A 24,020-nucleotide genomic window follows, 5' to 3' on the forward strand; every position below is an offset into this window, starting at 1 on the left:
GCGCTGATTGGGCGGCGGCGCGGGCTGGCGCATGCGCAGTGCGCGGCCGCTGGGAGGCCCGGGCCGGAGCCGCTTCCCTCAGCGCGGGGCCGGCGGGAGGCGGCGGAGCCGGGGGGGCCGCGGGCACCGGCACCGGCACCGGCGGGGCTGCGCCGCTCCCCCCTCCCTCCCATGTACCGCGGGGCCGCCGGTTCCGGCGCGCTGATTGGCTGAGGAGAGCGGGGAGCCCTGCGTCAGACCGCTGCCGCTGACGCCACGGGGTGCGTGCATGACGTCACCGGGGGGGGGCGCGTGTGCCGTTACCGGCACGGTGGCTCACCCAGGGGCGCCGGCGGAGGCGTTAACGGGGCTGGGGGGGGGGCCACAGGCGTGCGTTAATTAGAGATGGGGTGAAATATTAATGGGGGGGGGGACCACGGTGAGGGGCGGGGGCGGCCGGGCCGGCGGCGAGGGCTGAGGCGGGGGGAGGGGGCGGCTGGTACAACCCCGGGGGGCAGCGGGGGCGGCCGTCAGAGCCCGGGGAGGGAGAAAGAGCGCCCGGTGTGCGGGCTGGCAGCCCCGGGGAGGGGGGGGGCAGCCCCGGGGGGGGGGGGGGCAGGGCCGCCGCCTGCACGTGGGTGGGTGACACACGTGCTTGGCCGCAGCCACCGCCGTGTGCCGTTGTGCTGGGCCTCCCCCAGCCCTGCCCGGGCTGCTCCCCGGGGGGGGGCGAGGGCACTGCGGAACTGCCGCAAAATGGCACCGGGAGGTGTCGGCAGCGTTCTGTGCTGCTGCGAGCAGCCCCGCGCCTCCGGGGGAGCAGCTTCGGCTGCCCCTGCCCCATCACTAGCGCCCCTGCCCCATCACTAGCGCCCCTGCCCCATCACTAGCGCCCCTGCCCCATCACTAGCGCCCCTGCCCCATCACTAGCGCCCCTGCCCCATCACTAGCGCCCCTGCCCCATCACTAGCGCCCCTGCCCCATCACTAGCGCCCCTGCCCCATCACTAGTGCCCCTGCCCCGCTGTTAGTGCCCCTGCCCCATCACTAGTGCCCCTGCCCCGCTGTTAGTGCCCCTGCCCCATCACTAGCGCCCCTGCCCCGCTGTTAGTGCCCCTGCCCCATCACTAGCGCCCCTGCCCCGCTGTTAGTGCCCCTGCCCCATCACTAGCGCCCCTGCCCCTCATTAGCATCATACCTAGAGCAGGGAGTGCGGGTGGGAAGGGGAGGACGCACCACAACCCTGCGGAGGGAGAGAGGATGAGGAGAGAGGAGCCAGGATCGCAGCTCGGGCTGTCAGCACCAGCCCATGGTGATGCTGGTTGATGTTGCCAGTGCTGAGCACCAGCCGGCTTTCCTCAGCCAGCTGTGTGGCTTTAGGAGGTGTTGATCTCCCTGCTGTTGGGGCTCTGGCCTGCGGATCCCCCGCTGCGGGGACAGGGTTCCTCTGCCAGCCCGCACAGACCACCCAGAATTTGTAAATTCAGGAATAAACCGCAGTGGGGGCAAGAGGGAAGGACAGCCGGGGCCCGGGAGGTTGTGCCCAGCACGTCGGGGGAACGGTGTGCTGTGTGAGGCGGGAGGTGCTGCCGGGCTCGCGGAAGGGCTGCTGCCAGCTCTCCTCGGCTGGAAGAGGAGTCACCCCGCCACGCGGAGCTTTGGGGTGAGGTGTAAACTGAAAACCCAGCGCCGCTTTCCTCAGCATGGAGCTGTGGGTGGCAGCCTCTGCCCAGAGCAAGTTCCTTCCCGGTGTCTGGGTTGATGGTTCCTGAGCTCCTCCAAAGTGTTACTTCTGACAGTGAAGTAGTTTCTTTTCCCTTTCTCTAGGGTTTGTCGAGGCTGAGGAGGGTCAGGATGAAGAACCAAGGTGGGGAGACCAAAGCAGCCCCGCAACCTGCCGGCTCCACCAAAACAGCCAGCGGGCTGGGGCTGGAGGAGGGCGACGTGCCGGAGGCCGCGGCACCCCTGGAAGGTGCGGTGTTGCTTTCTCCGTATGAGGGTGGGCTGTTGTATCCAGCTCTTTGACTTGTGTAAGAGCAGCTGTGATTCCTGGGGCAGAAAATCCTGATTTCTTGCTATTTCTGTGTGTGTACAGTTCTGAAGTAGTTACCTGCTTCCTGACGGAAGCACGGGGTTGATTCTCACCTGAAAATGATGGATTATTTATCCTTGCTTAAGGATTCTGTTAGAAAATGTCAGACAACTCTTTCCTTGGGGAAGCATTACATTGAGTGACCATCCCTGTTACTGCCACTTCGTAAAAATTATTCTCTGGAAGACAAAAACCAGGTCTAATCGAGTAGGTGCTGGGGTAAAATTAACCCTGCCTTGTATTCTGATGCCTGGTATATGTGGGATGGAGGAAACACGCAGCGAGTAAAGTTATTTTAATAACCAAGTGCTCTAAGTCTCTCATTTGGAGGAAGTTTGGGAGCAAAGGATGTGCTGCCTGCTCTTTCCCTGGGTGTCTGCTGCTGGGGACGAGATATGTGTGATCCGAGACGTGCAGCTGCTCTTATATGCGAGGAGAGAGGCTAACACAGGTTTCAAAATCTATTGTAATGTAAAAAAGCCTGGCTCTGGGGATATTAGCCAGCAGTTCCTATGAGGGAAAGCTCACGCACAACCTGCTTTCGTTAAACGACGGTGGGGAGGGAGGGGAATTTTTGCTCTTGACAGATGTCAGGGGCTTGGTCATGCTCTCGTGATCAAAAGAGAGGCTGTTAGGAATGCACCTCCATTGTCAGGGCAGCTGGCTGGAGACGCAGCCAGAACAAAGCAGCTTATGTTGCTGGAAGTTTAGGCAGCCTCGGTGCGGTGGGGTGCTCGGGAAACCTTCCCTTTGCCGTGCGTTTCTAGAGCCCAGAGATCAGAGGGTTCAGGGGAAGTCTCACGCTTTCCTGTTCCCCTCTCCCACAGCTCCTCTTGCACAGGAGGACACCAAGTCCTCCCGGCCTGCCGTGCGGGACGTCTCGGAAGAGCTAAGCAGGCAGCTTGAGGACATCTTGAACACGTACTGTGTGGATGCCAGCCAGGAGGGTCCGGGCGAGGACGGCGGGCAGAGCGAGCCTGTGGAACCAGAAGAAGCTGAGAAGTGTCGTAGCGAGTCCCCAAGGAACGGTGACCAGGAGACGGGCAGCCCCGAGATGAACGGGGAGAAGGAAAACACAAAGGGGACCGAAGAGTTTCGACCCGGTGAGGAGTGTGGGGAGCGGGATCAGAAGAAGGCTCAGGAAAAGAAGAAAGCCAAGGGCCTAGGTAAGAGGTTCCCTGCTCTGGTTGTGCTGCCAGCCTGAGAACTTCGGGGCAGACGTTGGTTTTTATGCCGCGCTAATTACTGTCAGTGAAAGAAGTGCCTGGGGTGCAGTGTGCAGCAGCGTTTGGGAACAATACGGCGTCCCGTTTTGTGGTACGGGAGGGAACACGCGGAGCGCTGTGAAGGCACTGACAGCTCCTGCGTGCTGCTGCAGCCTCCGGATTCTGTGGATTTCTCTTCTGCTGGATGCGACCCTCTCTAGCCAGCCCAGTGGTGGTTTCCTGCTCTGAAAACCAGGTCTCTCCCCAGCTGCTTCAGCTGTTCACCCCCTGCATGTGGTGAAATTTTTGGGGCAGAGTCTTGAGAAGGCGCTGGAGATGGTAGCTCTGGCCCAGGGCAGGCACGGCTGTGAGACCTGGTTTGTCTTTCCTGTCTTTGTCCTTATAAGCCAGAACTCTGTGTAAGTGATTTTATTTTTTATTTATTCAGAATTCTGTGTCTCATTCCAGGCAAAGAAATCACTTTGCTGATGCAGACGCTGAACACCCTGAGCACGCCAGAGGAGAAACTAGCAGCACTGTGCAAGAAATATGCTGAGCTGGTGAGTGCTTATTTCTTCGTTCCAGGCTCTGGGGCTGGAGGACACTGCAGCAGTGAGCGCAGGAGCTGCTTGAGGAGGCAGAGTAGGGCTGTACGTTTATTTTTTTTCCTCTTGATGTTGAGAGGGACAGGCCAGGAACACACATGGACCTTTGCAATGTGTGCTCTGAGATCTCTGCAGTGCGGGATACCCAAATTTTAGAGGATAGACGTTGCTTGGTCCAGCCAGGTGTTGGATGTTTGCAGAAGCGTAAGCATGTCCAAGGGTATTTTTGGCAAATGTGCGTGTAAGAGGACTTCAGATCTGTTTTCTCTCTGCTCCTCTAATGTGGAAGCTGCATCTCTTGCCCATCCTGTGCCAGGAGCGTACCGTGGCCTGTTGCGCTGAGCCTGCGTGTCCCGATCTCTGCAGGCAGGGCTGAGCTGTGAGCTGACAGGCCCAGCCGCAACAGGAGACCGCACAGATACGTCTGCCGTCTCTGCCACTCGGTCACTGCATTTCTGTTGATAATTTCCTAGCAAGAAATTGTTTGGCAAAGTCACCATGCTGCTACGTGTGCGCACTCAGCCATACGATGGGCGGTCTGATGCTGCGTTTAACCAGAGCTAGTTCTAGGCACAGATCTAGTTCTGTGCATGGATCTGGAGCATAGGAGAGGTGTGGGGCGCTCTGTGCGTGGCCACAGTGGATGTGTGCAGGTTTTTCCTGTGCTCAGAGCTCTGCTCTGTTTGAGCAGCATGTCTGTGGGGGTGCTGGCTGAATGTGCAAGTCTTTCAGATTCCAGCGGGACACAAATTCGGGAAGGAGAAAGGCCGTGCCCAGGGGACTTTGAGCTCTGCATCAGTCCTGCTCTGCTCAAAAGTGGCATCTTTTGTGTTACAAAGCTCTTGTACTCCTCTCAGAGCGTGGAGAGCACATCCCCTCATCGGGGCACAGCATATTGCCCTGTCTGTCTTGCTGCATCTGTGCCCTTTGCTCCCCTAACCCAGCTGGAAGAGCACCGTAATTCCCAGAAACAGATGAAGATCTTGCAGAAGAAGCAGACGCAGCTGGTGCAGGAGAAGGACCACCTGCAGAGCGAGCACAGCAAGGCCATCCTGGCCCGCAGCAAACTGGAGAGCCTGTGCCGCGAGCTCCAGAGGCACAACCGCACCCTCAAGGCAAGTGCCTCCTGGGCTTTACTCCAAGAGCCGCTTCATCCCAAGCGCTTGGATCGCTTGCCGTGAGCCGTTTTGGCAAGCTCACCTTTACCAATGGTTGTCCACAGCCTGCCACCCAGGGCAGTGCTTTAATTTTGCTGTTAAGCCATCGTTCTCCACAGCGCCTGAGCGTTACCTCAGGATATATTCGCTGGAGAAAAGGAGGGGAAAGGCCCCAGGTCCCTTCCTGATTGATACAAGCAATAGCGGGGGGCTGGGAGGGTTCAGAGCATCACAGTTTGGGTAGTTTGCTCACCTGCCTGCCCAGCACAGAGGCTGACGTGTCTCTGCTGTCTCTGCCCTCCTCACACAGGAGGAGGGTGTCCAGCGTGCGCGGGAGGAAGAGGAGAAGCGGAAGGAGGTGACATCCCACTTCCAGGTGACGCTGAATGACATTCAGCTCCAGATGGAGCAGCACAACGAGAGGAACTCCAAGCTGCGCCAGGAGAACATGGAGCTGGCAGAGCGGCTCAAGAAGCTCATTGAGCAGTACGAGCTGCGGGAAGAGGTGGGTCAGGGCAGGGGACCTGCTGTCGGGTGCTCTGGTGCGCCCGTTCTGCCCGGTGAGGCGTGTTTCTGCTGTTGGAGGGGAGAAGGGGCCTCTGGGGTCTTCCCTTGGGAGCTGCCTGGGCAGCGAGGACTGCGCTGGGCATGTCAGTGACGGGTGGTGTTCCCTTGGCAGCACATCGATAAGGTGTTCAAACACAAGGACCTGCAGCAGCAGCTGGTAGATGCCAAGCTCCAGCAGGCGCAGGAGATGCTGAAGGAGGCAGAGGAGAGACACCAGCGGGAGAAGGACTTTGTAAGTCTTGCAGCAGCTCTTGAACGGTTGCGAGCGCTTTGCTTTTTGCCTTGTCCCTCTGTGGAGGCTTGTTACTGTTGGATCGCTGAGTGCAGAGCCCGGATCGGGCCACCCTGGGCCTCCTGCGTGCCCAGCGGCTTCGGGAGCAAGGCCGGAGCCCTGCTCTGCTCTTTGGGTTTCTGCAGGCCAAGCGCTGGCTGTGCGGGGGTGTGTTGAGAGCCTTCCCTGGTAGCCACCAGGTAACTGCTTTTGCTCTTCCCTAGCTGCTGAAGGAAGCTGTGGAGTCCCAGAGGATGTGTGAGCTGATGAAGCAGCAGGAGACCCATCTCAAGCAGCAGGTGAGTTACCAGGTCTGCGCACTCTGTCTGTTGAATTTTTCTTCCTCCCTAAGTGGGAAACAACCTGAAGTTCCTTTAATCTGGAAAACACAGGGGCAGGATTGCTCCTGGGTTTGGCATTGGTGAGCCTGTGTCCACACCGTGTCAGCTGAGACTCCCTCCGGCAATTCTGCCTTCTGGGGAAAAAGGAGCTTTGGTTTTTACCAGCACGTTTGCCAGTGCTGGGAGCAGTCGTGTGATCAGACCTTGCTGAATCGGACCCAGCAAGTGTCTCCTGCCAAGGCCAGGAGATGTTTGTAGAACACATCAGCCTCTGAGGATGTTTCCTCAGGAAGGAATTTTTCCACATTCCTCAGTACCCAGTGCTGGCAGAGCAGCTCCGTGCTGCCAGTTTGTCCAGTCACGAGGTGACTCGCTCCGTTCGTTCTTGGCTGACATCTCCCCTCTGCTGGGGGAGGTTGTCACGAGGTGCCGCGGTGAGCAGTGAGGAGCTGTAACCCTGTTTCCCCCCACAGCTGGCTCTTTACACAGAGAAGTTTGAAGAATTCCAGAACACCCTTTCCAAAAGCAGTGAAGTGTTCACAACATTTAAACAGGAGATGGAGAAGGTGGGTAACACTTTCGCCGCCTGGCAGAGCTTGCGTGGGCTGGAGGCGCTGCCTGTCTGTCTCCTCGGTGCTTCTGTGAGCTGGAAGAGCCACAGCTAAAAAAAATATATTTAGTTTTGCTGGTATTAAAATCAGCCCCGAGCTGGCTGCTCGTAGAAGGTTGATGCCACCCTTGCTGTGCCCCAGCTGCATCAGAACAAGCAGCGCTACCCCCGTCCCCTGGTTTGTTGTTGCCTGGTCAGTGTTTCCCCCCAGTGAAGCCGACTGCAAGGAGACCCAGAAGAGCAGAACCTCACTCTGCGCTGGGATAGTGGGTGCCTGTTTGAGGACACGTGAGATGTAACTGCAGCGCTCTGCCTGTGACTTAATTTGTTCCCTTTTTGTCACCCTCACCCTGTAGATGACTAAGAAAATCAAGAAGCTGGAGAAAGAGACCACTATGTACCGCTCTCGCTGGGAGAGCAGCAACAAAGCGCTCTTGGAAATGGCTGAGGAGGTGAGGGGGCTGGGGCTGGGGCAGGCAGAGCAGCGCGGCGGTGTGGTCTGTGGTGTCGGGCTGGAGCCGAGGGGTAGCAGGACAGGCAGGCTGGGGCGGGTGGTGTGGGTTTCCTTTCAGCTTGATTTTCTCCCCTGGACGCGTTGGTGGGAGCCCTCTGTCACACGGTGGGAGCGATGGTTAATTAGTGCAGAGGTGGGTGGAAGAAGCCAGGCAGTCTCTTGACCTCGGGGGAGGGCAAAGGAAGAAGGAAGCGGTGACAATAGCGTCAGGTTCTGCGAACACCAAATGTTTGCTTGGTCTGGGGTGTTTTCCCCTCGAGCTTCCCTCTGGGCTTTTATATCCCAGCTTCACAAAAATGATTAACAGATTTCTAGGGAACCCTTGGCTCTCCCCCTTTCTGCCTCGCCGCCCGCAAGGTGGTGGGATCTGAACTGCCTCTCTATTTGCAGAAAACCCTTCGGGACAAAGAATTAGAGGGGCTTCAGGTGAAAATCCAGCGCTTGGAGAAACTGTGCCGAGCCCTGCAAACGGAGCGCAATGACCTCAACAAGAAGGTGCAGGACCTGTGTGCCCACGGACCCCGGGCAGACACGGACCTGTTGGAGCCTTTGAAGGACCCATCCCGGGACAACGGTGAGGCAGCGGTGGGAAGCGCCGCAGCAGAGCAGCGCCTGGCTGAAGATTGCCTTCACTCGGGGAGGCTGACGCACAGCGCGGATCCGGCGGAGAATCTGGGAGAACTGAGCGTGGGAGCCGTGGGGCAGAGAGGGACTGACGAAGGCACTCAGGGCGCTGACTGAGCCCATCGTGCGGTAGGCAGAGGTAGGGCGAGGGAGGGTAACGTGAATGTTTCCATACGACTTGATCTGATGCCCCTCTCCTGGTCCTTGGACAGGCGTGAGAGGATGGCCGTCCTGGGCATTTGAGATTTCCTAGCTTAGGGTTTTGGAGGGTTTTTAAAATTTTATATATATATATATATATATGATATATAAAATCTCTGCAGGGCAACGTACACTTTATATATGGATGTACATGAAAACGAGAATGACCCACCTCCCTGTGTGTGTGTGGATAACTAATATATGGAGACCCAACTGATCGTCCCTTTCACTAAAAGACCTTGTCATTGGCAGGCTGCGACTTCCCTAAAATCTAGCGCAGCTCAGGAAAGCAGGTGCGTGGATCTGCCCTGGCACGCGGCGCTGGGACAGCTGGATGCGTCGCAGCTTCCACCTTCACAGCGACACGCTGGCATCGAGTGAAAGCAAACGAGCTGAGCAGGGAAGAACCGAAGCGTTCCCCAGCGCTGGATTCTCGCTCCTTCCTCTGGGATAGGCAGGAGGGAGCTCCCGGACTTGCTCGTGTTTTCTTGTGCCCTGGGCTGGCAGCTCTCCTGGGCGTGAGCTGAGCAAATGGGGGCGAAAGAGGCCGTTTCCCTCCCCTCTGTGGGTTTTGTGTATTGAATGGGGACAAAAAGCAGTGGAGAAACTGGGGGGGCCCGGTTCAGCCAGGCCTCCCGCAGGGCCTTTGCTCTTCCCAGAACCTGCCGATGTCTCAGTAGCCTTACGATTCACAGTTGCCTCTTTGCTATACGCACATGTGCACAAGTGTATTAAACAGTTAATCCAAAGGTCTAATTCCCAAGTGTTTTGCACAAGCGTGTGTGATCAGTTGTGCAAGGGGATGGGGAGATTGCACCTGAGCTCCTCTGCCCCTGCGTTGGGACTTGCTGGGCCCGTCCCTCGGCGCTAAGCAGGCGGGATCTGAGGTGTCCTTGGAGCTGGGGCTCCAGGAGGATAAAACCTCAGTCTGCTCCACGACCTGCTGCTTAAGCTGCATTGCTGGGACCAGCACCAGGACCGTCCTGCGGGCTGGTCCCTTCTGCAGTGTCACACTCCTGCGGGCCCTCCGGTCCGGCCGTGCCGGTGCTGGCACATCCCCCCCTTCCTCCTTTCCCTCGCCGCTTTCGCAGAAGAGTGTCTCCCAAGCGCTGCTGTGTCTGAAGCACTTGCCTGAGGGACCCTGTTGTGCTGGGAGGGTGTTTATGGACAGCTGTGGGGCCTGCTGGCACGGGGCTTGGTGGATCTTTCCTTAGTTTCTCAAGATTTTCTCTTTTCACTGTTTTTTGGGGAGACCTCTTCTTGCTTGGAAACCTTGCTGCAGCTTCTCTTTGTGACAGACTTGATTTTCAGTGTTGCCTGCCTTTTGCTTGAAGCTGAAGCCAGCTGGCCAGGGCCTTTCCTTGCAGCGGATGGGTTCAGGGAACACCTTTGTTTTCCTTCAGCAACGCAACTGCTCTTGCATCTCCTCTCCGCCACTGTACAGTGCCCTCGCGAAGGACCTGCCTCGCTGCCAGTGGAGCAGCCCATGGGAGCTGCTTCCGCATCCCCTTTTCCTCCGTGGGACTCCAGTGAGTTCAGGTCTCACCAAGGCGGCCACCTGCAGCAGAGACGGGGACTGGCGAGTCTCAGCAGAGCCGCAGTCCCGCAGATGCACTGGGATGTGTTCCCTGGAGCCGAGTGGGGCTTTGTCTCCCAGCCCTTCGCTGGCAGCGTTGCTTCCTCCAGTGCGGGGCCGCGTTTCCCTATGGAAGGAGCTGGCAGGAGCCCCTAAGTGAGCGCATGTAGCTCTGGCCTGGCAGGACCACCCTGTTCCCGGCAGCTGGGTTGAGTGAGGCCTGCAGCCGGGCTCTGGACTTCTCTTCCTGTTCCTTTAGGAAAATAAAAACTTCTTAGAAAGTCACCAATCCCCCCTTACCCCCTTTATTTTTTTTCTTTTCCCTGTTATGGTACAGATAACCTCCGCGGGGGCTATTGTATGTATCTTTGTATCCAATAGAAACACCCAGCCTTGCTGCTGCTGCTGCTGCCGCCTCGTTTCTCATTCATTAGCCCACGTTTGGGAGCGAAGATGGGGGGCAGCGGGTGGTGGGGAGGGGGCTGAGCGCAGCTTCCCTGTCTCCCAGTGGCTCCACCACTGGTGCCCAGCAGAGCGAGGTGGGGGAGGCTGGGACCTGCTGAGGCGGGGAAGGTTGGGGGGGTCCATCCCCAGGACCCCCAGCATGGGGGGTTTGGTGTGTGGCTCTGAGGGGGGGGCAGGTGCATCAGCCCCCCTTGCTCTGGGGTTTCTGGCTCCGGTGGTATCAACCCCCCCGGCTGGCCAGCCTCCGGCATCTGCATCTGCTCCAAAATGTCCCAAAATTGGCTTAAAGTCCTGCAATAACTGCAGCGAGCAGCTGCGCTCCGTTCTGCGCGCGCTGGGGGACGCGACTCGGAATCCTGGCGCGGCGCGAGGCTGGGGGCTCCTTCCCGCAGAAGCGGATCCCGCGATCACACCGGTGACACCAGGGGGACTCGGGGTGGCAGAAGGAGGGGGTGGCAGGTGGCGACCCCAGGGCTGCCGGGGTGCTCCGGGGGAAGGCACGTGGGAGCAGACCCCGGCACCGCCAGCAGATCCCGGCTGTGCCAGCGCGGCGGCCGTGCCCGCTCCGGATGCGCGGGACCGTGGGCCTGATCCTGCCCCCTCCCCTACTCCCGCACGCAGCTGTGATACCCGGCGCGGCCATCCTGCACGCCGCGCTGGCGTCCGCGATGCCACCGCCCTGGGGACACGCCGGAGGAAGTTCCCTTTCCCTTTAAATGCAAATCTCAGCCCTGGGGCTGCGGGGACGAGTGTCCGGGGGGGGGGGGGGGGGGGCTCGGGGTGGCCGGCGGGCTCAGGGACAGGCACCGGTGGGCTCGGGGTGGCCGGCGGGCTCGGGGCCGCAGCTGGGTCGGCACCACAGGCCGGACCAAGGCCTGGCGCAGGTCAGTGGCTGCGCGGCCACGGCGCTCTGGGAAGGCGGCCGGAGGCTGCGGACAAAGGGGGGGTCCCACAGCCCCCGCCGGCCCCGTCCTGCCGCTGCGGGGGGCCCTGGGGCGCGGCGGTGCTCGGTCAGTGCCGCGGGGTGACGGGTGCGCGGCGGTGGCCTCTGCCCCGCTCTGGCCGAGGGCAGCGGGGGGTCACGGCCTGGCTGGCGTGGCCCAAATCCGCCTCCCCGCAGCGCTGGGGGGACGCTGAAGGCCGAGGCCAAGCCCTGGGCTTTGCTCCGCGCCGCGATGCTCCAGCGCAGCCGCCGGGGTCGTGCAGCCCGAGCACGGCGCCAGGGAGGGGGCCCAGGCCCGGGTTCGGCCCTCCTGCCACCACCGCGGTGCAGCCCGTGCACCCCGCTCGCCTCGTCCGTGGCCGGCACGTCACCGTGCCGAGGGTCCCGGGCCTCCCTGCTGCGCTGTGGGCTGAGGCGGCAGGGACAGCACCGCTCTGGGCGCTGCTCCCCCGGGGGACCCCCGTCCCCGCCAGCTTGGGGCACGCGTGGCCCCCCCGGGTACGAGAGGCTCAGCACGGGGAAGGAGCCACCAAGAGCCTCGTCCATCCCGCCAGGGTCCCTGTCCCGCCGCCCCGGTGCCCCAGCACCCCTCAGCATGGAGGACCGGAGGAAGAAGCGGAGCCCCAAGGCCTGCCTGGCCCCGCCGCTGCCCGCTGGGGCCCCACGGCCGCTGCCCCACAGCAAGAGCACGTCCTTCGCGCTGCCGCTGCCCACCCTGCCCTCACCCAGGCAGCGCACCCGGCTCAGGCGGTCAGTGCGGGCCCAGAAGTGGCCACCAGCCCCCCACAGCCCCTCTGGCACGGGGCCAGGGCGGGTCTGGGCGATGCCAGCCTCTCTGTTCCCCGTGCAGGACAAGCAAGGAGCGAGCTCGGGCAGGCACAGGGGTGTCACGGGGGGCCCCGCTGCAGCACAGCTTCCTCACCGACGTCTCCGATGTCTGCGAGATGGAAGGAGGGCTGCTCAGCCTCCTCAGTGACTTCCACTCGGGAAAGCTGCAGGCCTTCGGTGAGGGGCTGGGGGGCCAGGGGGGTTGGGGGGGCCAGGACTGGTGGCCGTGACGCCTCCCACCTGCGGGCACAGGGAAGGAGTGCTCCTTCGAGCAGCTGGAGCACGTGCGGGAGATGCAGGAGAAGCTGGCGCGGCTCCACTTTGGCCTTGACGTCTGCGTGGAGGAGCTCCCTGAGGAGCAGAAGAAGGTGGCGGCCGACAGGAACCTGGACCAGCTGTTGGCACATGTGAGTGTCACCCCCCTTGCCCCTGCCTGGCCCCGCTGCCGTGGCTGGGCACCCCACTGGCCCTGGCCCCGCTGCCAGCACCTCAGTCTCTGCCTTTGCCTCCTGCAGCTGGAGGAGCTCAGCAGCTCCATGTATCCTGAGCCTCGCACAGGGTGGGGGCCGTGGTCATAGTGGCGGTGGTGGCAGTGACAGCAATGGCAGCAGCAGTGGAGGTGGTGGCTGTGATGGCATTGGTGGCAGTGATGGTGGTGGTGATGGTGGCCATGACAGTGGCAACAGCAGGGGTGGCAGTGATGGCAGTGGTGGCAGTGTTTGTGGCAGTGATGATGGGGGTGGCAGTGATGACAGGGCTGGTGGTGGTGGTGATCGTGGGGGTGGCAGTGATGGTGGCAGTGATGGTGGTGGCAGCCGCAGTGGTGGTGGTGGCAATGATGGTGGGGGTGGCGGTGGCGGTGGTGGCAGCGGTGCAGTGGCAGTGGTGGTGGCAGGGGTGGCAGCGGTGGTAGGGGTGACAGTGGCGGTGGTGGTGGCAGGGGTGGCAGTAGTGGTGGTGGCAGTGATGGCAGGGGTGGCAACAGTGGCAGTGGCAATGGGGGTGGCAGTGGCAGCAGCAGGGGTGGCAGTGGTGCCACTGGTGACGGCCGTGGCAGTGGCAGGGCTGGCAGCGGTGGTGGCGGCAGTGGTAGCAGTGGCAGGGGTGGCGGCGGTGGCGGTGGCAGTGGCGGTGGCGGTGGCACGGCATGACCCCACGGCGCTCGCCCTTGACCCGTGCCAGCCAGAAGCTGCACCTGGCCGAGAGCTCGGACGCCGAGGACGCGGCCGCCTGACCCCGCGCCCGGCCCGGCTGTGGGGCGGCCGCGAGCCGCGGCGCCCAAGGGACCCCACAGCGGGGCCGACCCCGCGGAAGGGCCGCCGGGGCCCCCGCCGGTCAAACGGGGGGAGCGCAGCGCGCCAGGCCCTGCCAGCGCCCCCCGCTGCCATCTTGGCGGGCCCCACGGGCGGGGCGAGGGGGCGGGGCTTCGCCTGCCGTCGGCTCGGGTGACGTCATCACCAGCCGCCGGGGTGCTGGGGCGGCCATGGCGGCGGTGCTGGGGCCGCAGGCCGAGGTCGAGGGGTGGCGGCGGCTGCTCCGCGCCGTGACCCGCCTGCAGGTGGGGGCCTGCCCTCGAGGCGGGTCTTGAGGGGAAGGGGGACACACCTGGGTGGCTGGGGGCCCGTGGGGGGACGCGGTGGGGGAGCATCCGTGGGGGAACATGGCTGGGGGGGCCCCCTGGGGGGACGCGGGTGAGGGGGTCTCTATGGGGGGACACGCCTCTGGGGGGCCGGGGGGGGCGCGTGGGGGGACGCGGGTGTGGGAGCCCATGCAGGGACGCGCCTAGGGGGGCCCCGTGGGGGGACACGGGTAGGGGGCCCCCCCGTGGGGAGGCATGCTTGGGGGGACACGCCTGGGGGGGCCCGTGGGGGGCCACAGGTGGGAAGGGAAATCACGGAGAAGGGAGGGGGATGCCCGTGGGGTCACCTGGGGGGACAGAGGGGTCGGCGGCGGGGGGCCCTGCTCCAGCCGGCGGTACTGGCTAATTAAAGCCTCGTTAAAGGCTCATTAAAGCCTGCCTTGGTTCCAGACATGGCTGCGTTTGCTCCTTGTGCGCCGGGCCGTGTCCTGTGGGGTGCTAGGGCAGGGGGCGGGGGGGAGGGGCCCTCTCCCTGTCTCCAGCAGTGCCCCTGCCCTGTGCCCACAGGCCTGTGTCAGGGGTTACCTGCTGCGGAAGCGCTTTAGGAACCTGCGAGCGGAGTACGAGGAGGTGGTGCGGGAGATCGAAGGAGACCTGAGCCAGCTGCGGTGGAGGGGACGACTCCTGCCGCGGCCTCTGTTTGTCCCTGAGGTCCGTGCATCAGGGCGGGGGGCTTCTGCGGCCCCGTTTGAGAGAGGGACACGGCGGGCGGCATGGCTTGGTGGTCCAGGCAGATGATACTTGTACAGGATAGTCCCAGCAACCTGTAATTCTACCAAATGAATCAGCAATAATTGCATAGCCCTGGCCTGGAAGACTCTCCCTGAGTCGTGACCCTGTGTCGCCAACTGAGGATTTCTTCCCCCAGGGGAAGCTCAGCCTCAGGTCAAACACCCGCCCTGCACAGGTCACTCCTGGAGCCTGACAGGTGGCTCCTGCAGTGGCTGAGTGCCGCTCTCATCATTTTACCGCTTCTGCAAGAAATGCCCTCGAAAAAGTTTTCACTGTTCAAGCCGGAGCACATCACTGTGGTAGCAGGAGTGCTGCTGACGGCACGTCTCTGACTGGGGCAGAGCCTCTGGCCCACAGCAGAGCCACCCTTCAGATCTTTATATTTTCTTTTCCTTATATTTCAATCTCTCACATATTCCCCCTTTAGATACCAACACAAGGGAAGCATGCAGCTCCACAGGAGCCTGTACCAAGCGATGAGGCTGGCACAGAAAAAGCACAGGAGCTGGATGCCTCTGAACCAGAACGCGACTGGGGCTGCAGCAGTGTGAATCCTACAGCCCAGCTGCAAAGCAAGAAAGAACTGAGCTCCATGGGCGAGGGCGATGGAGTGAGCCCCCCAGATTTTGGGGCTGATGCCACTAAATGCACTGAAAAGGTGTGCATCCCCCCTGCAGAGAACGAGGACTGGCAGAACAGCAGTGACATATCCTCTGTGTGGGACGATGCTGTCCTGGAGGCAGAGTCCCTTGAAGGCTGCCTGGGTAAGAGATAGGCGCCGGTGCACAGCCTGTGCTCTCCTGCGTGGTCTGAGGGACCTGGTGCTGTGCACGGGTAGCGCAGTAGGTCCTTGGAGAACCGAAACCTTGAGAATATCTTGGAAAAATCAGAACCAACTCGGTGCAGGAGACAGTAGGTGCAACATGAATCTTTGTTCTAATAGGTTATTCTCCCATTTCTTCGCAGAAATTCCGCTTGAGGACATAAAGGAGCTTCCTCGAACTCGGTCTGGTCTCCAGTCCTACAGAAATCACTTGATCATGGAGTTGCTCTGGCTGCAACAAGCTATTGTCAGCCGTAAAAATGTAAGGACCTGACCCTTCCTCTTCCCAAACAGGGGGTCAGAGCAGTGCCTGTCTGCAGCTGGAGTGGTGCCATCTGCAATGGCGATAGCTCATTTACCCAGCGATCGGACTGGATGCTGGCAGGCCCTTTTTTTTCCCCTTTTCTGGAGGGGGGGCGGGAAAGAATGCTGGAGGAAAATGGGAGCTGGTTAGATCTGGTTCCAAGCTTTGTTCTTGGCCTGCTACAGGGATGTTGCTTCTTTGGTAACTGCCTGTATAATGCAGCGGTACATACCTAGGCACTTGCCAGCTTGGTGAGCTGCTACGGGTGTTGCGCAAAAGGTGAGATTTGTGCATCTTCTGGCCAAGTGCAGCAGTTTTTCTGGCTAATCTGCAAGGGTGGGTGCCTTCCTGCTTGTAGGTCTTTGGGATTTAATCATTAATGCTTGGTTTTCTTTCTCTTGCAGTATTTGATGCTGAAACAGAGGCTGGGGGTTCCTGGTCCGTAGGAGAGCATTCCCGAGCACGAGGGGCACATGTATTGGTGTGGAGAAGCAGCAGAGCTTCAACACTGCAGTCGTGACAAGACCTCATGGACATTAGCAGCTTGGGGGAACTCCAGCTCTGTGGGTTGATGTTTTCCACTTTGGATGAATGTGGCAAGAAAGCCTTTTATTTCCTTTAAAAGTGAATACTTGGTCAAAGTGGGGATTAAACAACGCTTTGAAGCCAGGGAGATGGTTGTATGTCCTGGAGGGAGTCCCAGCGAGGCCTTCTTCCACAAGGACTCTATTTTGTGTTGGCTGAGCTGGACAGTCCTGGGGGAAAATCGAGGCTGGGAAGATTGTCACTTCAGAAGGCGCTTGACCAGCTGATTGCTTGTGGTGGAACTAAAATGCCTAAAGGCAGCAGGTGCTTTGAACCTGCAGACACAAGCTCTTCTCCACTGAACTGTGGGGGACCTGTATCGATATCCAAGCTGTGTATTCGGGCTGGCTCTGCACATTACAGCTCTGCAATATCTGGGATCTCCAAGCACTCCTGGTAGGCTTCGGGGAACACCTAGGTGAAGTACTAAGCTGGGAGAAGAGTTTCCTCGCTTCCCTGGGCAGTTGGTGGGGAGCGATGGCACATCAAACCCAACCTTCAGGAGATGAGATTCCTGACTTGCATGTCTCTGGTCGTGGTGTTATCTCTCTACGTGGCAGAGTCACCTGGACTGGTGCTTAAGGGAGCAAATAAGGACTTAACAGGGTTTGGCGCTGTGTCTCTGTGCTGCTCTAGTTCAGGGGCATTCGCGGTCTCTCAGGGTTTTTCCACATGGTGCTGTGGTTCCCTACTGTGACCCCAAGCTTCTGTGCAGACACTCTGCGTTCCTGCCACCTGGACAGTCACTTTTGCCATACGGCAGTTGTATCCTTCCACTCCCGAATTATGCCAGCTTTTTTGTGAATAAAAAGCTTTGCTGACACTCATCTCTGAATCTGCCTATTCCTGTCTGGCTTGTCACCTTCTCGTGGGCAGAGCCAGGTGAGTCCGTGGTCCGTTTTGACCCATGGCAACCTGTTCAGTGCAAAGGGTGGTGAGGCCACAGGGATGTGGATATTTGTTCCATCCACACAGGACAGAAACCCATTGCACTCCTCATGCGGGTAGCAAGTGGTGGCAAGGGGGTGACAGCATCTGGATGGGATGTGAGCTGCTGCCATAAAGATGCTGGCACTTACTGCACCTCCAGGCTTGTTAATCTGAGCCTGGTGGCCACGGGGGCTAGTGAGGGAGCTGGCTGTACTTGGTGTTTGAGGATTAAAGAGCTGTGTGGTTCCTGGTTCTCAGGCAGGAAGGTGCTCTGCAGGTTGGTTGATGCCACAACTTCCTCCTGCTGGGCCTGCATCCATGGAGACAGCGAGTTGCAGCCAGCCTGCGCTGGGAAGGGACAACAGGGAAAGGTTTGGGCTCAGCAGGAGGCTGGCCGGAGCTCCCTTCTGCTCCCTACACTGGTCCGGGGCTTGCTTGACCCGCAGGGATGAACTGGGGGATGAATTCCTGTGGCTTAGCTCCAGTACCTCCAGCCAAGAATGTGGTGGTGTATCGCAACGGTGACCCTTTCTTCCCTGGGAGGAAGTTTGTAGTGAACCAGCGGCGGTTCCTGACCTTCGAGGTGTTTCTGAATGAGGTGACCAAGAGCATCCACGCGCCCTTGGCTGTGAGGAACCTCTACACACCCAGGCACGGCCACCGCATCGCTGAGCTGGGGGACCTGCAGGACGGGTGCCAGTACGTGGCTGCTGGCTTTGAAAAGTTCAAAAAGCTCAAGTGAGTAGACAGACCTTTGGTCTCTGGGTTTGGTAAGCGGCTTTAGATCACCTCTGTGGGGAATGTATTGGGGTGTGAATGGAAAAAAAAGGTAAGAGGGGTACAAACCCAAGGAAAACCAGAGACTGATGAGTTTCTTTTTCCTCCTGGAAACTATTGGACATATTCTAGATCACATGGGAAATGCAAATATTCCTGATAAGATCATTTGACTCTCAGAAGAAAACATGCTGAGGGAGGCGTGTGTCCTCTGGCAGGATGTTGTGATGGGTGCTGCTTTGCTTCCTGCGCGCCTTGTTCTGTGGTGTGTGGGAGGCTCTGCTGCCCACTTCCTCAGCAGGGCTGATAGTTGCGCTATATTTGCCAACAAATGCTTTTGCTTTGGTTTGATGGAGGTTTTTTTTGTTTTCTAGTCCTGCACAAAAGTAGAACTGTTAACAGAGGGTTAAAGAAGGTTTTTGCGGCATCGCTTAACACTTGAGAGTTTGTGTGTGTTGTGTGGCAGGTGAATATGGCTCCCTGGTGTATGTTGCATTTCGGTGAGGAGGTGGTCCATTGGCCAGCCCTTGGAGCCTTGGTCAGCGAGTAGCACCAAGGGATACAATCTTCTGGGTCTCTGAAATGGTCTGTATTTGCCAGGGAATTTCTTAGATACAGCAGATTGTAATCTAGACTGAAGTTCTGGGAGACCACAAGGTGAAGCACCTGGAGAATTGTTCCAGAAGTGACCCGCACATCTGGCAGTGATGCACCAAGGCAGAGTAGTCGGTAGTTTTCTCACTGCTCTTTAGCCAGCTGTGGCCCAGTTGGTACATGGCAACATCATTGCCTTGTTCCCACAGCTATTTAAATCACGGAAGGAAGGAGCTCCATGGGACAAGAACCAGCGAGGGTCTGCGGGTGAGTCCCTGGGGTGAGTGGGGGTGCAGAGTGAGCAGGGAGGTGGGAGAGCCATTAGAGCTGGCGCTGATGAATCTAAAGTTGAGGTTTAAGGCTGCGAGGTCCCTGTTTGAGATCAGGCAAAAGCGCCGCAGGAATCGGTAGGACGTGTGAGACAGCGCAGGGGCTGCTGCTGTGTACCTTCATCCCCCTTGGTGCAGGGGAAGGATGTGTGCTCGGAGGTTGGCTGGCAACTCTGCGACGCGCTCAGCAATGCAAAGAGCCTCTCTAGCTTGGTGTTGCTGACAGCAAACCCCACCTAGCAGCAGCAAGACTGAAGGCAAGGCGGGTGGTGTCCCAGCGCAGGCAGCTCCTGGTTGAGGGAATAGCCCTGGGATGCTCTGTCCCAGGGCTGTCCCTGTTCTGCACTGAACTCTGTCTCTAGTTCCACGTTGTAGCCCCCTGGAAGTCAAACGTCTTGGCACGATGGCAGAAGCACGCCCGCCTGCCCTGCACGATACAGTAAGTGCCTCGGTGTTTTCGCCTTGGAGGATCTCTGGGAATGTTTTCAGAGGCTGGAGGAGGGAATTCCTCTGTGAGATTCTGGGAATGCTGCCCCACAGGGACAATTCTCAACTTCTACCAGAAGTATTTGTTATAAATATTGTCTAGGCACCAGTGGCTGTGCGCTTTTCCCCATCATCCACAGCTATGGGAATACTGGCTCCTCACGTGCTCTGGGTTTTTTCTGCTGCAGTGTTTTCCGGAATGGGGATTTGCTGAGCCCTCCTTTCCCACTGCCGCTCCCCAAGAGCACCCCACTGCAGTGGGACACGCTCCTGGCCCTGCTGACAAAGAAAGCCGACCTGCGCAGCGGAGCTGTTAACAAGTGGGTATCCAGATAAGGCACTGCTGGCCCGCCTTTCCTCATGTCTGGAATGTCAGCAGCTCCGATTAGCGCAGTGGACTGGGAGTTCAAACGGCCCTTCCAGTCTGCTTCTGCAAACTCATTTGCTTTTCAGGTTTTCCCATCTTTAACCCCAATATCCTGGGTGCGCTGTGAGGAGGGCTGATGTTGCTGGTGGTCTGGTGAGAAAGCGATAAGGAAACAGCAAAGCATGGCATAAAAAGTTTATATCTAGAAGGAGGGGCTTTTATCCAACAAACAGCCTACCTTCTCCTCATACATCCACTTACTGGCACCCAAGGAGAAAGCTGAGATCTACTGCATCTTGCTGATCCCTGGGTCTAGTATTTCTGCATGCTTCCTCGGAGTAATACTAAGAATGATTGATCCTCTCTGCCTTGTCTCGGTCCTGTTTTACCACTTTTCACTTGTTCAACCGCTTCCACGCTGAGGGGTTGTTCAGGGTCTTGTGACAGCTCTAAACCCTTTACTGTCTCTTCCTCAAGACTCTGCAGGCTGGATGGAACCCAGGTGTCTGGTGGAGAGGAGCTGCTGAATGGCAATTACTACGTGGCAGTGGGAAATGAGGAGTACAAAAAACTGCCTTACTTTGAGCTGCTGGTGCCCCAGGATTCTGCACGCAGGACACTGTGGTACATAGGCTATGGCAGAGTGATTTAAAGATTTCTCTCCATGGTGGTCTTCAGCTAAAGCCATCCTTTTTGTAGCCCTCCTGTTCAGTGCTTTCTGCTTCGGGGCTGGGGTTTTGCTTCATGTGTTGGAAGTTAAGAAGAAAGAATGTGTTTTCAAAGCTTTTGCTGTAATGGTTAGTCCCTGAAGTTCAGAGCTCAGCACCAGAGAAAGCAAGCAGTTTGGTTGTTCCTCACTTAAGTGTTCGTCAAGCACTGAGGAACACCTGTCTGTTAGGCTGGGCACTGAATTTCACAGGCCTGTGGTGGGTGGGCACTGTGATATAACGGGAATGTGATCCACTCTACCTGCGCTGAGGAAAAACACCTCCAGGGGCCCTCTCCTATGGGAAAAGGGGAGATTGTGTCCTCCTACAGCCGACTTCTGCCTGATGCTGAGAATCTGCTGCTTCTTTGTTACAGGAACCACCAAAATAGCAGGCGCAAAAAATACCGCAGAAAGGTAGGTGGCTCAGTTGGCATGGGACTGTGTGCAACGACTGCCATTGCTTTTGTGCAGGCATACCTCTGTTCCCAACTGCCATAGCTACAGCATCCTTGCTTGGTACCATTCCCAAAGGAGAGGAGCTAGAGACAGCGATGCGGCCAAATCACACTTGAATTAAATCTCACGACCCAAAGAAAAGCTCCTTTAAAGTGGCCTCACTTACCTCTTCTCCTTTTTGGCTGATAGGCAGGGAGAATTCACTCTGGAGCTAGACTATCTTTCCTGCTCACTGCAGGGGTCAAATGTCCAACAGAGACTACAGATACAGCAGCTGGGCTGTCTTAGATCGTCCGTTGAAACATGCATCTGGGCTATCTGTGCCTTTGGCTTTTTAAAATTTACTCTTCCTTTTTTGTTTGTATTTAGTTTGGTGAACTCTGTGCCAGCTCCCAGGACAGACCTGGTGACTCCGCTCTTGCTGAACCATCTCAACAGGTAGCAGTGACTGCAAAAAGTGTTTCAGGTGTTCCCTGTATCTTTGTCACTTGTAGTAGCAGCTTAGAACTCCAGCCAGAGAATGCAGTGTTACAGCTTTGTACCAGTCAGGATCAAGGGTCACAGGGGAAAAGTGCAGTGTGTAAGGGATTGCCCTGTGAAACTTCTCTTGTTTTTATAAACTGCATTATCAAGAAGACCTATCAGAAGTGTGTGATGAATACTTTCAGCTGGACAGTCACAGGGTGCAGACCACAGGAGCTGCAGAGAAAGAGAAGGCCCCAACTGCTCTTCCACAACGGCAAAGGCAAGCCAGGAAATCTCGCTTCAAAGAGGAAGAGTCCATTTTCCATGCTAAACCTGTCCGTGCAGGGCAGAACGGAAGGAGCAACAGGAATGTGCAGCGCTGGCCTGATCAAGGTAAAGGACACTGCTGGAAGGGTAGAGGAAGACTGGCTTTACTGTGATGCTAAAGAAGAAAACACCTGCAGGTGCACTGAAAGCAAGCAGTGATGGATCCAATAACTTCTTTATTTCTGCTTCTTTCCTCTCCTGGGCCTGTATGAGGACTTTCTGTCACCTCAGCAAGCCCAGGCCATGGCTATCTGCAATACCCATTGAACAGCTTTTTTCTTTTCTTCTCCTTGCAGAAGAAAGTGTCTATAAACCCAGAGATCCTAGGAAGGAGAGGCGAGGTTCCCAGGCAGTAAAGGAGGATGGACACGCAAGGGTGGACGTATCCATTGATCAGGTCTGAGAAATTATTTTCTGCCCTGTTAGCAGTCTTACTGCTGCAGGGAAGTACCTGTGGTCCCACTAGAATCTGTCGGTGCTGCAGGTTTTGCACAGCAGGGAGGCCAACTCCATTCAGAGACAGCCTATGAGAACACATCAATCAGTAGTTTATAGCAATTGCTTGGGGAAGTCCTTCCATTTTCTCACTCGTCTGAAGTCCTATTTGTTAGGTTTACGAAGCACTGGGCTTCTCCCTACAATGTGTAAAGATGAAAGTAACCACCAGAGGGAACTTCAGAAACCAGAGGACAGTGTGTAACTGCAGGGCTTTGCATTTTAGAAAGCGGAGAGATTGTCCTCTGGGTAATGAATATTTCCCTTCTGGAATGTAAGAGTTACAGCTTCCCACTACAGTAAGGATATCAAAGGCTTTCCTCGATTTTTTTTGTGTGTACTACTTCTATTCTTGTTCCTATTCCAGCGAGTTGCAGAACTTATACCAAAAGCCAAAACGATACACCACAGTAAGGTATTTATTCCACTTAATGGCTCTGTGAAGCGTGTAAGATCCTTCCTGGCTGTGTTCTGATTTCTTACACTAGAATTCAGTAACCCCGAATACAACTCGTTAAGCAGAACTTGCCTGTAGCCAGGTGAAGATTAGAAGCTGGCACAGAATAAACACGTAATTCATAAAATGACCGAACACATTTTATTAGATAGTAACAAGTTTAAACCCCTTTTTTTAAAAGGGGGGAGAGAGAAAAGTAGTTTTTAGAAACAAGATTGTCTGAAAAATGTCTGCAAGGTGCTTATTATTTGTGGCATTAATGCTTTAAACTTTTCACAAGGACATTTAGAATTGATATAATGGGATGACATGCATTATATTGTAGGTGATTCACAGCTCTGCCTCGGTAGCCTCTTTGAATTAACTAAAACTTCAAAGGAAAATAACTCCTTTGAACTTAAATTAGAGAAAGGCCTAGTAAAGAATTAGCTAATGGTTCCTGACTTCTTGGCTCAAGGGGGAGCCTGGTGTGCTGTGTTTGCTTTAGAGGCTGGGCTGGCATTTCTCAGTGGGGTGGGCAATCTGGTGCCGCTGTTTACCGCCCCCCCCCCCCCCCCCCCCCCCCCCCCGCCCAGATCACTCTGCTGTACCATTTTTACTATATTTGCGTGTTCACAGCTCTCCTCTGCAGAGAGAGAGAATCACTAGGCATTAATTAACTTTGAATTTAATGTAGAATCCCAACTTTGCATACCAAAGCTATGGTAAGACTGGAAACGGAATCCAGGAATTTAGTCCCAGAATCTTTCTGCAATAGTGAGGTGCTGATAACTGTATTTCTTTCTCACCGCCAAAAGGCACGGACCGCAGACAAATCACAAAAGACTGTGGCAAGGAAAAAGGATGCCAGTGACTCTGAGGATAAACAGCACCGAAGGATGTTGCCCTTGGCAGCAAAGAGCTCTGAAGAGTTCACAAAGGGAGTGTGATGGGAAAAGAGGGACAGTTAGGTACAGGGATATCTGCACAGCTGAAGACAACAAAAGCAGGGGAATCCTAGATTTCTGTACCACCACAGGCTGGCCACACTTTTTGATGAATTAACACACTCTTCTGAAAAATCAAGCATACTCATCATCTAGGCTTGAGAAGCAGAGTACCAGTGAGCAATGAATCAGATGCACGATGTCGTTAAATAATGAAGATGTTCCCCCTTTCCTCAGAGGAAACAGCTGCTTTTCTGAACTCTAATTAAGCTGGTGTGTATCTGAACTTGGGAAGGAAGAATTACCAACTAGAATACACACCTTTACAACAAAACATCTGCCCAGAAGTTTATTCTATGTCAGAAACTTCTTATAAAGAAGTTTCATCATATCATCGTCCCTCTGATTTGGAATGCTTGGATAATGTTTGCAGCACTCAAACCTGTTCCCAAGACTACACACATTTTGTTTCTATTAACTTGTTTCAGGAGCATCTGCTTGATCTAGGAAAAGTCAGCGTAATAAACAGCTCTTATATTAACTGTCTCTGTGCAAGGCTGTTTGTATTTCCCTCCGTGGGGTTTCTGATTAATTACGAGGATAACTAAAATAAAAGATTTTTCCTTTTGTCATTGATCTGCT

At 57.0% G+C, this 24,020-nt stretch overlaps 4 protein-coding genes across 21 annotated transcripts; all 4 read left to right on the top strand.

The window, feature by feature from the left end:
- The first annotated feature begins 26 nt into the window (after positions 1–26).
- Positions 27–8,914, top strand: TXLNA (taxilin alpha). 7 transcript variants are annotated; one of them, XM_080378453.1, is made up of 12 exons: positions 27–260; positions 1,806–1,950; positions 2,898–3,236; positions 3,744–3,835; positions 4,825–4,995; positions 5,348–5,542; positions 5,717–5,836; positions 6,100–6,174; positions 6,690–6,782; positions 7,183–7,278; positions 7,731–8,093; positions 8,288–8,914. In XM_080378453.1, the coding sequence occupies exons 2-11, from the start codon at positions 1,833–1,835 to the stop codon at positions 8,079–8,081; spliced, it is 1,650 nt and encodes a 549-aa protein (XP_080234579.1). In that variant the 5' UTR covers positions 27–260; positions 1,806–1,832; the 3' UTR covers positions 8,082–8,093; positions 8,288–8,914. The 7 variants fall into 7 exon arrangements, with proteins under 7 accessions (XP_080234579.1, XP_080234578.1, XP_080234577.1 ...); XM_080378452.1 differs by having other exon boundaries at positions 28–260; positions 7,731–8,103; XM_080378451.1 differs by having other exon boundaries at positions 28–260; positions 7,731–8,103; positions 8,418–8,914.
- A 1,420-nt stretch (positions 8,915–10,334) lies between these two features.
- Positions 10,335–13,300, top strand: CCDC28B (coiled-coil domain containing 28B). 2 transcript variants are annotated; one of them, XM_080378481.1, is made up of 6 exons: positions 10,335–10,621; positions 11,704–11,899; positions 12,000–12,154; positions 12,230–12,384; positions 12,493–12,515; positions 13,160–13,300. In XM_080378481.1, exons 2-6 carry the CDS (start codon positions 11,745–11,747, stop codon positions 13,209–13,211), a joined length of 540 nt encoding a protein of 179 aa, XP_080234607.1. In that variant the 5' UTR covers positions 10,335–10,621; positions 11,704–11,744; the 3' UTR covers positions 13,212–13,300. The 2 variants fall into 2 exon arrangements, with proteins under 2 accessions (XP_080234607.1, XP_080234608.1); XM_080378482.1 differs by lacking the exon at positions 10,335–10,621 and adding an exon at positions 10,968–11,090.
- A 103-nt stretch (positions 13,301–13,403) lies between these two features.
- IQCC (IQ motif containing C) lies at positions 13,404–16,887 on the top strand. Its single transcript, XM_080378478.1, has 5 exons — positions 13,404–13,535; positions 14,124–14,267; positions 14,776–15,112; positions 15,315–15,433; positions 15,880–16,887. Exons 1-5 carry the CDS (start codon positions 13,461–13,463, stop codon positions 15,919–15,921), a joined length of 717 nt encoding a protein of 238 aa, XP_080234604.1. The 5' UTR covers positions 13,404–13,460; the 3' UTR covers positions 15,922–16,887.
- DCDC2B (doublecortin domain containing 2B) lies at positions 16,803–24,014 on the top strand. 11 transcript variants are annotated; one of them, XM_080378466.1, is made up of 10 exons: positions 17,027–17,728; positions 18,571–18,628; positions 19,053–19,129; positions 19,365–19,496; positions 20,021–20,167; positions 20,627–20,666; positions 21,078–21,146; positions 21,377–21,566; positions 21,797–21,897; positions 23,250–24,014. In XM_080378466.1, exons 1-10 carry the CDS (start codon positions 17,439–17,441, stop codon positions 23,379–23,381), a joined length of 1,236 nt encoding a protein of 411 aa, XP_080234592.1. In that variant the 5' UTR covers positions 17,027–17,438; the 3' UTR covers positions 23,382–24,014. The 11 variants fall into 11 exon arrangements, with proteins under 11 accessions (XP_080234589.1, XP_080234586.1, XP_080234592.1 ...); XM_080378468.1 differs by lacking the exon at positions 21,078–21,146; XM_080378464.1 differs by having other exon boundaries at positions 21,078–21,566; positions 23,250–23,388.
- The last annotated feature ends 6 nt before the right edge of the window (positions 24,015–24,020 follow it).

The sequence above is a fragment of the Falco punctatus genome, assembly GCF_963210335.1.
Source record: "Falco punctatus genome assembly, chromosome: 3".
NCBI classification, from domain to species: Eukaryota; Metazoa; Chordata; class Aves; order Falconiformes; family Falconidae; genus Falco; species Falco punctatus.